Source organism: Colletotrichum costaricense (genome assembly GCF_030867565.1).
Source record: "Colletotrichum costaricense strain IMI 309622 chromosome Unknown Scaffold_11.1, whole genome shotgun sequence".
Taxonomy (NCBI): domain Eukaryota; kingdom Fungi; phylum Ascomycota; class Sordariomycetes; order Glomerellales; family Glomerellaceae; genus Colletotrichum; species Colletotrichum costaricense.
The window spans coordinates 85,248-100,686 of NW_026848240.1; the positions used below are offsets into that span (position 1 = coordinate 85,248).

Here is a 15,439-nt window from a genome sequence, read left to right on the forward strand (position 1 = left end):
ATGGACATCGGAAATAGGCCCTACTAACCGAATTACGGCAGCTCAACGAGTATAAATCGAACAGTGAGGGACTCCGAAATATAAAGAGAGGCGTCCCCCCTACATTTCATTGATACTGTCTGCGCTATATAGCTGTTACTCATCGAGATCATTCATAATCATGGCCAATGAAGAGAGGTCCACAGCCCAGTCAGGCATCGGCACGCCCCCTCCCATTGGAAACGACAACGCCGCTACGGATCATGTCACCAAGAACCCCTCTCTAATGGAAGCTAACGAAGCCAATGGTAAAGGCGACCTTCTACCTACCCCCGAAGAACAGATCGAGGCTCTTGGTATCGCCAACTGGCGTGATCTCGAAAAGCAGGTCGTCAAGCGTCTTGACATGACCCTCATGCCATGCTTATGGGTACTCTATCTATTCAACTATCTAGACCGAGCTTCTATTGCGTAAGCCACTGCCTAAATGAGATGAGAAAGGCCAGTCTGTACTTTTGCTGATTCAACGTAACCGCTTCAGACAAGCTCGCCTTAGTAGCCTGGATGAAGATCTCAATCTTGAAGGCTACCAGTACGGGACTGCAGTATCGATTCTTAGTGTCGGGTGAGCGAATCAACCATTAATTCTACTTTCGTTCATGTCGACCTCTGACTTTGGAATGAAAGATACGTCCTCGGTCAAATACCGTCCAATATGATCATTGGAAAAGTGCGACCCAGTCTCTATCTTTGCTGTATGGCTTTGGTCTGGTCTAGTGTCTCGGCAGCAACCTGTGGAGTCAAGAATTACCAGGGACTCATTGCCGTCAGATTCTTCCTCGGCGCGGTCGAAGCACCTCTGTTCCCAGGTGTACGTTATCACCCAAAATCCGTCCACCTTCGTCCCTTAAGCATTCTTCTAACAGCTCTCCAGGCTATCTACGTCATGTCTTGCTGGTACACCCGAAAGGAAATGGCGTTGCGCTGCGCACTATTGTACACTGGCCAAACACTTGCTTTCTGCACCGCTGGTCTCATTGCAGCAGCCGTATTTGGAACCTTGGAAGGCAAGTATGGCTTGGCAGGCTGGCAATGGCTGTTCATCGTTTTGGCGTCAACTGGTGCGGGCCTTGCCATGATTGCTCTCTTCATTCTCCCAGATTACCCCGATTCCAATACTGGTAGCGCCCGCTGGTCTATGACGGAGGACATGCGCAAATTGGCTGCTGCTCGCATCCTGGCCGATCGTGTGTCAACTTCGGAAGCCAAAGCTGGCGTTTGGGCTGGCCTGAAGATGAGCATTTTCGACTACAAAATGTGGCTGCTTGTCGGCATGAACATCGGAATCTCAGCTGCATATGGTTTCTCAAACTTCTTCCCATCCATCGTACGGGGATTTGGCTACAACAACACCATCACTCTCGTTCTTACTGCTCCGCCTTATATCTTTGCGGCTCTTGGTTCTCTCGTGAACGCATGGCACTCTGATCGGCAGAAGGAGCGCGGGTACCATTTTGCCGGCCCCATAGCTTTTGGTTGTATCGGCTACATCATATGCCTGGCTACTGAGAGCAAGACAGCACGATACGCTGCTTCTTTTGTGTATGTTGGGGGCATGTACTTTGCAAACCCCCTCATATCAACATGGACATCCAACACCATGGGCAGGACGCCAGAGAAGCGAGCCATCTCCGTCGCACTAGTCAACGTGCTTGGTCAGATTGGCAACCTGATCGCTCCCTACTTCTTCGTTGACTCGGATGAGCCGCGCTACCGGCTTGCCTTCATCATGATGATGGTTATGGGCCTGATTGCGTGTACGAGTGCCATGGGCCTAAAGTTCTACCTTTACAAAGCGAATCAGAGATTGTACCGGGAGGCCGTTCGCAACGGAAGCGTGTATAATCCTTACGTTATGTAAGAAGAGGACGTGGTTGCCACACTTACATATGTCACAAGAGTTTCGCCGAGAGATAGCTTTGCATAACGTTTGACCTCAAATACCGAGATATTCACGGGTCCAATGCTGATAATAGCACACACGACAAATGAGTGACTGATGCAATACTTCGCTCCCTTCTCCTCTCTATTTCTGCCAAGTCGTCAAGCCACGGTCAATGACTATGTGCTATTGTCTGTACTTGCACCTAACCAGTAAAGGCACTTTCTGCCAGATCAGGTACGTCTTTTGTCTCAAAGTCCATTTCTTTGACTCCTCAGTCAGTTCTAGATCAAAATTCCAAATCAACTTGGCCAATATTATGCGCAGCTCTGCATAGGCCATGCTAGGGAACATGGTTAGAAAGCACATGGGACGAAAGTAATGCTGTCTTACCTCTTGCCTATACAGTTTCTAGGACCATAAGAAAACGGCTGACTCGCAGACTTATCGTCGTTGGCAAACATACATATGTCGCTCTTTTCTAGCCATCGCTCTGGAATGAACTCCCTTGAATTAGTCCAATTCTGTTCCGAGTGACCAGCGGAAAGCTGATGAACGCCAACTGCCGTCTACGATAAGAATGTTAGCGGCTTGCTTCTATCGCCTTCAGTGACAATTCGTCGCGGATCAGACTCACGCCCCCAGGAACCCATTTCCCATCAATCTCCTCACCGCTTCCAGGCACAAATCTCGGCAGAGCGCTTGGGCTGGGGGGATATATCCTCAGCCCTTCTTCGATGACTGCCTTAAGATACTTCAACTCCCCTGTCGATGCCATTGAGATCTCATCTTCGGTCTGAAATGCGGTTCTGATCTCTTCCGATAGTGCCGTGTACGTCTTTGGACTGCTACACAAGTAGAAGGTGATGCCAGAAAGTGCAGTGGCTGTCGTGCCACTGCCGGCGACAATGAAAGCTGACGCCATCCTGACCAAATCGGCATTGCTGAGGTCAGCTTGTGGGTTTTCTAAGATGTAACTCATAAAATCTCTTTTATTCTCGGATTGTTGAAGTCGGCGTTTGACTTTGCCGGCAGTCAACTCGCCATGTCTCTTCAGAGCCAGCTTTTGGGCCTTTGGGGCGAGCCATTCTAGCCAGGCTTCAAGTCCATAGTAGATAGCGAACTGGTATCGGACAATTCCCTGCGCTCGAGCACCAATGACTTGCAACCATGGTTGGAATGCATCGTCTAGACACCCAGCCGCCTGTCCAAATGCCAGGTCGCTAATGATGTCAAAGGCAGCAAGGCTAAACCATTTGACCATGTCCTGAGGAGCTCCGTTCTCGCTAGAGAATCGTAGTTGTTTCATCAATTTCCCTGCGTAAAGCTGGAGGATATCCTCCTGCTCTCTTAGTGCACGGTCGCTGAAGGCTGGCAAAACTGCCTTACGAAGTCGAGAGTGAGGCTCCTGCTCGGCCGTCACGATGCCGCCATTGCGAATCGCTGGGTTAGTCACACTAGGCCCAGCGATCCCCCTTCCGTCAAAACATTTCGCAAACTCTGGTGACCTCTGACCATATATCTTTTTCCAGGCCGTAGAACTCGTGTAAGACAGCTCATCAGGTGCAATTCTGACAACTGAGCCATACTTTTCGTGGAGCTCGCGGATTTTCCAAGCGAGGTTGCCTTGAAGGCTGACAATGTTCCACGGTAGTCGAGAAGCGGCCCAAAGTCGAGGCCCAGGGTAGCGGCTTAAAGGATGGAAATAAATGTTATAGATGGTTCGAGATGCAACAAAAGCAGAAAACTACGCACTGTCAACAAATGCAAGAATGCAGCAGTAGAAGTCCTGATCAACTAACAAAAAAGCTAATAAGGAGTAGTACCAGCCCAATATGGGAGGCGCAGAGCGCATTGTAACCGTGGATTAATTGCATGAAGGCTTTCTCTCGTAGAGGAAGAGAGATCTCCCTTTCAGTTGAGAACCAATGTTAACTGACACTGAATGCAATAGTCCCTTGGCATTGCCAAGACTCGTGGCACAGGAATGCTTTTTATTCTCACCATCAAAAAGCTGTTATGGTACATCATGAGTCAGGAGACGCTTTCAGCTGAACGAACAGTGAGGCTGCCTTGTAGAACGTGGGCGGCTCCTGGGTTTTGATTCATTGCATAAACCATAATCATCCCTGCAGTGGGTCCGCAACTATTGGCTGTATTGTGGTATTGGTGACGATTACGGACACAACAATTGCAATACATTAAATCTAACAATTATCTCAGTCTATGGGTATCATTTTTCCTCATCTTCCTCAAAGAAGTGCACGACTGATGGTGCGAAAGTGGCGTTGCCATTAACGTTTCCTCCGTACTGCAAATATCCAGCCGCATCAACAGCGGGAATGCCGGTAATGTCTTGGTAATCTCCCATGACCCAAACACTCTGCATGCCCATAACCATGTGTTGCAAAATATGACAGTGAATCTAGGCTTTGGTCAGCTCATGTCTAGCAAGTCTTGTGGAAATGAAGCAGACTTACCATCCATACACCGGCGTCCTCCACACGCAGACGCCAGCCTCTCCACCCGGAAACATCGCCAGACTTTGTCTTCTCGCCATATCGATAAAGGTTTGTTGTGTCTCGCTTGACTGGATTGTAGTTCTTCAGCCGCTCCTCGTTCTCGGTGCTATTGTAAGTTCCATTGCCACTGCCAATGTCCCAGTAATGTCCGCCATGAGCATGAAAGGGATGGAAGTCGAGGCCACCATTGCCATTAACCAGTGATCCAGTGTTGTGCCAAATAATCTCGAGAACCTTGGATCATGTCAACTCAATATTCTATTGAGTGAAACAGAACAGCATCAAACACTCACCTCGCCCATCTTTGCCGGCCATGTCAACGTAGTCGGATCCCAGCCGTTGTTGTTCATGGCGGCAGTGTAGTTCGGAATGGCAGACGGCCCGTTCTCGTAGATGTTGATCAGGTAGGGCTGATCTCCCGCATAAGGCGTCGAAGTCTCGTTCCATTGCAGTCCGTTGAGCTGCCAAAGGGTAGTCTGGGTCGCGAGTTGACGATTATCGATGTGAATTTGCCGAGTTACTTCGCTAGCCTGGGGGAAATTGTTTGGTACCAACGGTTCCAAGGCATACTCTGCCCATTCATACGTCTTGTTGGAAAGTGTCAGAGGAGGAGTGACTGGAGCTGTTGTAATCTGCGGTTGTGCCTTGGAGTATCGTAGTACGCCATAGCCCTGGTACACCTTCGGACGGTCTTTGGTCTCCAACTGAATAAGGTAGTCGGTTTTCCCGTTTAACTCTGCCTCGGTCTTAGTCTTGAAGATGACATCAAAACGCTGACCCGAAGTCAATTGCATGAACTTCTCAGTGTGAGGTTTGGTATAGTGACCATCAGCTTCGATGATGGTAAAGTTGTCATGATCCACGATGCCTACTTGCACCATGGACAATGCCGTAGCACCAATGAAGCGCATGCGATAAGTTTTTCCAGGCTCCACGTCGATGACTGGTAGCTTGCAGTTTCCATTTCCGGCAGTCTCCCCAACAGAGACTCCGACGCCGTTGATGAGGACCGCATTCGTTTCGCCAGACCAGGTGAAAGGCGTTGCCACGAGGCCCTTCTCGATAACGGTGTCCGTTTTGTTGAAGTAGTCGGTGAGGAAGACAATCCTCTCCTCATCATATGCATAGGGGGGCTCGGCCTTGTCCTCAATGATCAGTGGGCCAGAAGCTGTCATAGCCTGGAAGCCGACATGAGAATGGTAGAAGTAGGTACCGGATTCGGATCGTAGGGGGTAGACCTCGTAGTCGAAGAAATGATCAGGTGGAATAGGCCACTGGGTGGCGGATGGGCTACCATCAGAGAAAGGTGCCATGCGCATGCTCAAACCATGCCAGTGGATGGTTGCATTGTGGTCTGGCATATCATTGTAGACTCTGATCCAACTTCTTCGCCCAGGCTTGAGTCTGAGCGTCGGCCCGAACAATGTGCCATTGATCAGGGCCGACATTCTTGTCTGGCAACCAATTGAGACGTTTTCGTAGGTCATTTTCAACACAAAGTCCGGCGTAAAGCTGGCACCATGCTTCTGTCGACCTCCATAGTGACCTGGGGGCCCGTGATCCGACTTGCGCGGGCCCCAAGCAGAGACCTGCGTAAGCAGGGCAAAGAAACAAAGTACCGAAACGAACGACTGCATCATGGTCAATGAACGCACAGAGGAAAGAGGAGGGTGTGGGAGCCGAGTACGTCGAGCAGAATCTGGCAAAGGGCCTCACTTTAGATGTATGCTCACGAACCCCCTTACTCGGCGCCCTGTCTCAGAGCAAAGATGAGGGAATGCCATCATTGAGTTAGCCTTCTGCGCTACCCATTCCAACATCACCGTGGGCATTCGTAGCCCCTCTTCGTTCATTCCACTAATAAAGTTACCGTTGCGTTCACCCGCCGAAGCGTTGGCTTCGTTCCTCGTCGGCGGTACACGCACACGTTGCCGGCACTGCAGGTCAAGCGGCCCTGTGCCGGTTTAGCCCCGCGATGCAAACCTAAAATGTGATTGTTTCCAATCGGAACTCCCTAGTGCTGCGAATGCGAAGAGAGTGGGCTTGAGTAGCGTTGTTGGCTTTGGAATAGACTTTGGTTGATCCTTGTACTTATTTCAAATTCCAATTAAGCCTGTTTCTTTGTTTGATGGTTGTTCCCGAAAGTCCGTCTCGAAGCTATGTTCTGCATTCGGCCACCTCGTGTCCGGAGTTCTCGGACTTGAAGTCAAGGGTCTCTTGAGATCTGCGGGCGCTTATTAGATTAGCGTCCGCCCTAGCAGGCCAGCTCACCTGCAACTGCACGCCAAAGGAATTCAACAAGCCCTATAAGGTTTGATTCGACTACGGCGTAGGCCGACCCCAGATTGGGTTCAAATGAAGAGTACCAAAAAGTCACATATCAAGAGTCATGCTCGCCTGCTAACCTCTGTCATAATCCGACAAAAGTCGATGATCATTTTGACACATCGCCTTCGCCGACGCTGGAAAGCACCTAGCGTCTCTGGCTCTGGATTGAGGTGGATAATTCTGAATATTTACGTGAATATGCAGTTGGCCATACTTTCATCTGACTCGAGTGAGCGCGGAGACTCCAACAACATTACAAGCCACCCGGAATCAGTCTTGCCTAATACGATGAAACTCATCGAGAACATTAGGGAATTCCATTCCATCAGGGATACCTTCGACGAGCCAAATCACGGATCCTTCTTGATCGAGGGTTTACACCTTGCCATGTACTTCGAATTGCCTGCCAAGAGGGGAGAATTGACAAAGAGGACAAAATGGACTGCTGCAAAGCGGCCACTTCCACACTTAGTTGACTGAAGACAACTTCGAGGAAGAGGTGAGAATACGGCATGCATGCATTCCTGATAACAGGAATGCCTCAATTTCACTAACCCTTCCCAAACCCCCGGTTCTTAGATAAGTAGCCGGCACCACAAATCTATGCAAAGGGTTACCGAGCCTGCTCGATGGAAAAGTGATGTTACCAAATAGCAGCCGGCTATCAGAAGGTTCCACGGTTCAAGACTGAAAGCGTCATTTTAATCCACAATTTGATGCAATATGTGTTAGTTTCCTGTTGAGTCAAGGTCGCCTAATTGGGGCTTGAGGGATCCAGCCAACCTAGTGACCTTGTCAACGGGACTCTACACATCGGAAAGCGATTCATGACGCACTTGAATCTCGAATTACACAAATATGTATGCAACAGATCATCCTCGCAAGTACTTAATAGATTACCATATGGCTCAGGAATCTAACTTGAAAAGCACGCACATTTTGGTTAGAAGAGGCCGATCCCATTCATGAACTCTCGGATGTGGGAAGTTTCAATAATGCTAGAAGGTTAATTGGAGACAGAAAGGGTCTGTGACCATTGTTAAATAGACAACTACGCTACTTCAGTCACATAACCTCTCAGGAATCTGCTTTAGTATAGTACAATGGAGTTGGCTGATAGAAAGCTTTACATGAAGACGTATTTACAAGAACCAATGATGACATGTTAGAATGTGGCAGTATTTTGTTTATACTGCCACACTTGCAGGGGTATATCAGCCTGCACAAGTTGACTGAGCAGTGAGCAGTGTCTCCGTACGTGTTAGCTGGTCTCAACGTCTGCGGTCTTTTGGTCTTAAACGCTAAGAGTGCGGTTGTAAGCCCACAATAAATTAATGACAGGACTTTGACAGTATTCTCAATAGTGAGGCTTATGTAATAAATATGGGCTGGAAGATGGATTTTAGCTCGCCTATGTTTCTTAAGGCGAAGGCGGTGAGAATTTATCGATCTCAAGATCTCAAATCTGTTCAGGCAATACCTAGACAGTTTGGCAGCCGCTTAGTAATGAAGTACTGTGAATAGTGCCGTTCAGGCGCTCGCGCCTCGCGTTTAGTGCAATGAGTCCGAGAACACGACGTTAGCGCCTCGCCACCTCACAGTTCGGGAGGAATACTACGCAAAGATGCAGAGACCCGCTGTATTGGCGTGAAAGCGAAAATCACACTGCTCCAGGTGTCAAGTGACGGTTTTCTGAAGAGAATGTGCTTCTCATTCAAAGCTATGGAGTATCAAGTAAGAGCGTCCGCTTTGAGATGCGGGAGCAGCCGCGTCACTAGCGAGAACTTTGTCAATGTAGCATGAACATTAGGAACAAGCTGTCCGTATATCGCAACGCCCTTTTCAGGGTAGAAGCAGGTATCAAGGGTTCGGTGGCGTATTACGTAGGAAGATTACTCACAGCGCCGTTCGTAACACCGAGTCGCCAAAGGAGCTCAAAGTATCCCGAGCGCAAGCCCGAAAGATCACCAGTGCCAAGATCTTAGTCTTCATGTCCAAGATGGGCTACTGATATCTGTAAGCATTGTCGCCTTGCGTCTTTCCCACCAATACGCGAGCTTTGGTACCCGGATGACACCTCATGTGCAAGTTGGACAACGCTACGCGCAGCGGCTCAACTGGAATATCAATTAGCCATACGCACTTTTAAGCTTCTGATTGGATGCTTAGTTGCCCAATCGTTATATCAAGTTGCAAGGGGCCCCTCGGTTCCACGTAGCGGCTGTTCTGGCACTTCACGACGAGTGTCTCAGTCGGGGGAATACGCCTTCAACCATGAACAATCACACCGTGTCTTTGCTCGGTCGCCAAGCCTGGTCAGCAAATGTATCCATACGTGCTTTCAACAACCAACCAAAATCTTCAATCGTCGTTCAGTCCATCCCCACGCGTTGCGAATGGCCCATATTTGTTACTACACGATGCATGGTTTCCATTCATGCTTCATAAGCAAATGGTGACATCGCGAATGATCATAGACTTATGAGCACGTATTTATAAGAGGCCCAAGAGCCATTTGTTCCTGGTTGCGAAGTTTTTCTAGATACAAGTGATCAATCACATTTTACGCGATGACGGTCAACAAATCAAAAGTCACTCAACATGCTTCAGAAAGCAATCCTCTCATTCTCATGGCGGCCTTCCCCGGAGAAGGTCATACCAACCCGCTCCTTGTCATCGCAGCATACCTCGTCAAGAAGGGTTACGAAGTTGTGTTTATTACAACTGAAGACTTCCGGAACAAAGTCGAAGAGACGGGCGCCGAGTGGGTTCCTACCAACAGCCCTATGACCAACACGACCTACCAAGCCCTCCGCGAAGCAGCTTCTTTGCCGATTGGTCCGGAGCGGTTCGCTGCGCAGATCAAAGCTGTTTTCTTGGAGACACTTCCTCCACGAACGCTAAAGATGGAGGAGGTTCTTTCCCAATTACAAGCACGGAATCCAGACCGCCAGATCATTGTTGTCGAAGACATTTTCAACTGGTCGCTCTTTCCTTTCAGACATGGCCGTCCTCTGCCTCAAGGCTTCAATACGGCGCCCAAGTCTATTGGCATCGGTGTGGCAGCTTTTATGATGGAAAGTCAAGACACGGGACCAGTCTCGCTTGGCTTGCCCGCTGACGCCACCGACTCAGGTCGTCAGCGCAATGCGGTTCTCCAACAGTTGGTTGAGCGAGGCCCAATGAAACCTATGATCGATGCGTGGCAGCAGGCCATGAAGGATACTGGGTGTACGGCCATCCTAAAGACAAACATTTTCCGTTCGTGCTACACGGCGCATGACTATACGTTGCAACTTTGCTCTCCCAGCCTTGAATACAACATTTCGGACTTACCACCATCTGTGGAATTCGCAGGTGTCTTGCCTCGTAAGTCCGCTGCTCCAAGCTTTCAGTATCCTTCATGGTGGTCAGAGGTCGAGAGAGCTCAGAAAGACAATCAATACCGGCATGTGGTCTTCGTCTCCCAAGGTACTGTCAATATGGATTACTCCGAACTCGTTCTTCCAACAATCGAAGCCTTCTCTCAAACTGAAGACATCCTCGTTGTTGCAACCTTGGGTGGCCGTGGCGCTCAACTCCCTCATGGCTTTGTCGTTCCCTCGAACGCTAGGGTCGTGGACTATATGCCTTACGACATTATGCTTGAGTATACCGATGTATTTGTCTCCAACGGGGGATATGGCGCCTTAACACATGCTGTGAGGAACGGTGTTCCCATTGTACTAGCAGGAGAAAGCGAGGAGAAGATTGAAGTTACTATGCGGGCAGTTTACGCTGGCCTTGGCGTCAGTCTATCGACCCAGAGGCCTTCGACAGATCAAATCAGGCTTGGAGTTGACCGTATTTTCCAAGATACCAAGTTCAAAAAGGCGGCAATGAAGCTAAAACATGAGAATGATGGCATGGATGCATTAGCAGCGGTGGAAAGAAAGGTTCGTGCACTCACATTGTGAGGCCCGAAGGAGTCAACCGGTGTACAACGTGACTTTCTCAGCTTTACCATTCAGAACAAAGATCCCCTCCACTTGATACAATCTATTATACTATCCGCAAACTCCTCCTCTCTTCTCAATAACAGCAATTAGCACGCCTTTTATCATGCCGAATTGATTGTCAGCCATATCGCCTTCAGCTATGTTGCGCTATATCTCAACAATAGCGACTAGATTTAGCCTCTTGTTTGCCTAGTTGCGTGCATCATTGAACCTTTTTGAAGTTCTGGCCTTGCCTGGTTTTTGCGTTTACGCCAGCTCGTCTTCTTTGAGAATCTCTTATGGTTGTTTTTGTGCTATTGCTAGCTATGCTATTTTTACCGAGCCAATGCCTTGTGAAGTATCCCAGCGCACTGCACGCGCAAGCTTTGTCACTCCTTCTGTACATGTAGCACTATGGTGCAATTGCTCTAGATTCAAGCCCATTGCGGCGAGGGTCGGTCACAATACGGGCGCGAAGTTCTACTAGTATCTCGAGATCAGTCACTGTTGGTGTCGCTATTCTTTGTGCAAGACTTACAATGCAGCTAACGGACGCGTGACCCAACTGTGATTCGGAATTTATCCCGTTTCAGCTGGGCCATGATTAGTTTCCTCACGGCAGGTAAAATTCAAAAGCGGCAGATAGAAAATTTACCTGTACTGAGTACTGTCCCGGATAATTCGTGTCCAAGTATTCCTTGAGCTGGCTGGAGCTGACTTGAGATGCAGAAATAATGGCATTCTGGGTGCCATCCTGATTACATTGCCATTGAACCTTGCCGGAAGGTGTACGTCTTTGCTGCCAGGCCATGACGCTTACTCAAATTTGAGGTACGAAATCGACAAGGTGATTGTTCGGGGATCTGGTAGGGCGCGATGGAGGAAGCAGGCAGCCAGACGCCTTGCGCTACAGTCGTCGGAAGCGAAACTCCTATTTCAACCTGGAAATGGCCCGCGAAAAAGAGAATCGGCCGGGTGATCAGAGTGGCAAGAGTCGGCACATTGCTACCAATGAATGTGATTAGTCACCTAATTGTGAGGTCAAGAGTCGTTCCCATGAGCTCCTCATCGAGGACCTACTCAACTTATGAGGATGTGGTCGTCTAGTCCCTGACCGCCACATCATTGTCACACGGGTCTCACCGGTCATGTTGTCCCACTAGATTCCCGGCCATCAACGCAGACAACCTTGGCTTGTTGATTGGGTATGAGACAAGGGTCGAGGCGGACCACGGGCGACCCAGCCCCTCGCCTTGAGGCTTTGACCGACTGAGCCGCAGTATTAGCGTGTTGTCAACGCATGTTGGTTACACTGCAGGCAATAAAAGCAAGGTTCGCAATCCCTCACTGTCATGGGTGCGCTCCTTACATACAATCTGCTTTGTTCGAACTTCGCTGCCATATCACATTTCATCAAGTGGGCTGATTATTGGTGCTGCAAGCCATCGAATCCCGTGTCTTGCCGCGACAGTGCAGTGTTGCTCGTTGGAGCATCTTGCGCAGCACGTTCTCAACAGACTCATCTGGAGCATCGGAACTTCAAACCTTTCGACTATTCTCATGGTAGGAGTCGGATAATATGAATAATCTTTGAAAGTCTATTCTCATTGATTGCTCTTATGCTTTCTTTCATCTCGATTGAATCCCCAAAAGCATCAACGCCAGTCACGAAGACTAGTTCGTATACCCCCTCTGAACTCTCCGAGACACTTCCAAAGATCTAGGTACTCCGCCCATCCAGAATGTATAGAAACGAGAGTCACTGCTCTTTTGACAGGTTGGAAAGCTCATCCCTTCCTATCGTATTGCTTCCTTGCAGGCGATGTTGAGGCAGCCTGTGGGGGCTGTTGCTCGGCGTGAGGGATGAAGGTGGGCGGTGGGCCGAGGCCTCCTCAGGCATACACTTCGTCGGGCTCTCTCAGATGGAATAAGCAGGCTGTCTGACGGCACGTGTGGAATGCCAACTGCGGTTAAGTGCAAGACATAATAACCAGACCAATCACGATACTGCCCTCATCTTGCTGCGGCTTGTTGAGATCCTGGTGCGCGCCCCAGTGCCTTACTGCTTCTGCCTTATCAAGATGCCATCGCCATGTGCTCTCCGGCCGTTTCTCTGACCGAATTCTACATTAGATGCAAGGCCCGTCAACGAGGCTTTCCTAATAAGGCCAAGGATGTGTGACAGAGACTGGCAAGAAGATGGCAAGGCCAACAAATCATGGCCCGAGGCACCACTCCATCAACTGGGGATATAGACTCTGAGAAAGGTACTTCAACTCTCACAGCCCATTCTCTGTGTACGATTGGCTTTAAGATCTGCTCCATCCCGGCCCCATTTCTCCATCTTGCGTGCATGTGGATTTCGCACTTCTTCACGTAGCGTCGCCTCGTGGAATTCCTCTACGCTGGCGCGACGTCTTTGCGCATCACATTTGATTGATAGGCAGTGGTTATAAGTTGCGAGAACCAGCTCTGAGGTCCGTCACTGAGCCACGATCTAGCAAAGGTACCAGTCGGACATCATTGGTGAGTTCACTGACCGGTGGGTTTTGGCTAAGAGCTGGACTCCCTAACATTGCATAGGTCAGACTACGTATTACTTGCATCATGGCAACCAAACCTCAAGAGGTTTTTAGGCTGCTGTTCCAACAAGGAAAGCTTGTATTGGATAATCCGCAGAAAGTCACACATATCCATGACAGAGGCGAGTCCTTTCGACTAAAGAGCGAACAACGAAATCCAGCAAGCCGAGGATCCATTGGGGCTTCCAGGCGACCAGAAGAGTTTCGTTTCGAACACGATGTGATCAGAATCATTGCCGAAGAACTCGACGAAGCGGCTGCCATGGTGCCTGACCTTCTTGAACCGGACAAGGACTTTATACCAAGGCGCACATTTGAACAGATCATGACACACAGCCGAGTCTTATCTGCTGTTCATGTGCTCAAGTGCTTCAAAGGCATACAGGACAAAGATCAGCTCGCCAGAGAAATCCAGTATGGTAGCGCAGATGGCTCCAAGTCGCCCTGTGTCAAGCTACTCGCAATTTTGATTGGAATTGACAAAGCCGAGGATATGGCAAAACACATGTGGACTGATGAGCTGAGGGACAGCTGCCTGCCCCTTCGAAAGGTACCCAACGACAGACGTCGAACGCTTCAGTGCAGGAAGCACAAGGAACATCGCCTACTCAATAGCTATCGTCGACCAGAAGATCGTAATAGATTTTCCCAATGGACCTACTCCATGTGCTCTCCCTTCATCAAATGGGAGCATGGAACACATCAACATTACCTTCTAGATACGGGAGACGTCTTCCCCATGGAGGTTATGGCTAAGGTTGAGGAAGAAGAAAGAAAATCAGATTCTGGTGGGAATTCATACGGGGGCTTCAGCGAGGTATACAAAGTAAAGATTCACGAAGGTCATTCTGACTTTGGAGTACATGGGGTAAGTTACATTGTAGAGCAGACCTTGAGAAGGGCCTGGGTAGGGATCAAATTAACTAACAGTTTCACCCATCTAGATTCGGCATCCACAAGGCTACTTTGCGCTGAAGAAACTCACATCGCATAGTCGCGACAGTTTCAATCTCGAGTTGTCGTCACTAGTTTCCACTGCCCAGAACTATCAAAAGAAACACATCATACAGCTCCTGGCCACATTCGAGGTTAAGAATGCAGCGACAAGAGAATCAACATTCTATCTCTTGTTTGACTGGGCCGATGGAACACTGAACAAGTTTTGGCAGAGCAATGAAGCTCTAGTGAGAGATAAACGGCATTGCAAGTGGATGGCGACTCAGTTTTATGAAGTTTCCGAAGCTCTTCGCTATGTTCACAACGATCGCGAACCAACTGTACGATATCTAGAAGACCGAGACTCCAACAAGCAACTGTATGGACGCCATGGGGACATCAAGCCAGGTAAATTGACTACTCTTATCCCATTTTATACACGACTTACTGAATGACTCTCCCCCAGGAAATTTCCTTTGGTTCAAATCGGATAGCTTTCCTGGTCTTTTGGCCTTAGCGGATTTCGGTCTCGGGCGACTGCACACTCAAGTTTCCCGCTCAAAACAAGACCCCAACAGCCTGGAAAGAACGGCAACGTATCGCTGCCCCGAATTTGACCTGGAATTCGGTCTCGTGTCACCAAGGTCGGATATCTTCAGCCTAGGATGTGTGTTCCTCGAATATGTCACCTGGTTTTTGCTCGGGCTCGAAGACGTGGAAAAAACCTTTCCCGATTTCAGACTGGAACAAGATAAACATGGTTTCGACTCTGATGTCTTTTTCTCAATCAAAGACAAGAAGGCTTATCTCAAGTCTTCGGTTACCAAATGGATAACGAAACTCAAGAACCACCGCGACTGTTCCTGGTACCTTTCGGACTTGCTTGACGTCATTCGAGACCGCATGCTAGATCCCGAGTCCACGACGAGAATCCCATCAAGCTTATTGAGCAAAAGGATGAATGAACTTTTGAAGGCTTGCACCGTCGACCCCGATTACTATCTCAAGCCCAAAAGCTAAGATTCGCGAAAGAGATGGCTGAGAAGCCCAGGCAACTTTCCTAAGACCCGGGAAGGTGGATGGATCAAATCTTTTCATGCTCAAGCTCAAACCCAGTAGCATGAGCTATCATTGAGCCCGCGTCAGACCACGAACTTTAGATTTCATCAATTA

General features: G+C 49.0%; 5 protein-coding genes across 5 annotated transcripts; 3 read left to right on the top strand and 2 right to left on the bottom strand.

Annotated features, from left to right (window-relative positions):
• Positions 1-160: 160 nt before the first annotated feature.
• CCOS01_10386 (uncharacterized protein) lies at positions 161-1,900 on the top strand (the record flags this gene model as incomplete). The annotated part of the gene is made up of 4 exons (XM_060458542.1): positions 161-450; positions 521-604; positions 667-850; positions 914-1,900. The coding sequence occupies 4 exons, from the start codon at positions 161-163 to the stop codon at positions 1,898-1,900; spliced, it is 1,545 nt and encodes a 514-aa protein (XP_060310344.1).
• Positions 1,901-2,238: 338 nt separating this feature from the next.
• CCOS01_10387 (L-ascorbate oxidase) lies at positions 2,239-6,083 on the bottom strand (the record flags this gene model as incomplete). Its single annotated transcript, XM_060458543.1, has 6 exons — positions 2,239-2,264; positions 2,388-2,490; positions 2,559-3,612; positions 4,234-4,346; positions 4,402-4,677; positions 4,737-6,083. The coding sequence occupies 6 exons, from the start codon at positions 6,081-6,083 to the stop codon at positions 2,239-2,241; spliced, it is 2,919 nt and encodes a 972-aa protein (XP_060310345.1).
• A 3,318-nt stretch (positions 6,084-9,401) lies between these two features.
• On the top strand, positions 9,402-10,727 carry CCOS01_10388 (uncharacterized protein; the record flags this gene model as incomplete). The annotated part of the gene is made up of 1 exon (XM_060458544.1): positions 9,402-10,727. The coding sequence occupies one exon, from the start codon at positions 9,402-9,404 to the stop codon at positions 10,725-10,727; it is 1,326 nt and encodes a 441-aa protein (XP_060310346.1).
• A 566-nt stretch (positions 10,728-11,293) lies between these two features.
• Positions 11,294-11,559, bottom strand: CCOS01_10389 (uncharacterized protein; the record flags this gene model as incomplete). The annotated part of the gene is made up of 2 exons (XM_060458545.1): positions 11,294-11,341; positions 11,404-11,559. The coding sequence occupies 2 exons, from the start codon at positions 11,557-11,559 to the stop codon at positions 11,294-11,296; spliced, it is 204 nt and encodes a 67-aa protein (XP_060310347.1).
• Positions 11,560-13,355: 1,796 nt separating this feature from the next.
• Positions 13,356-15,286, top strand: CCOS01_10390 (protein kinase; the record flags this gene model as incomplete). The annotated part of the gene is made up of 3 exons (XM_060458546.1): positions 13,356-14,198; positions 14,275-14,674; positions 14,733-15,286. 3 exons carry the CDS (start codon positions 13,356-13,358, stop codon positions 15,284-15,286), a joined length of 1,797 nt encoding a protein of 598 aa, XP_060310348.1.
• Positions 15,287-15,439: the final 153 nt, after the last annotated feature.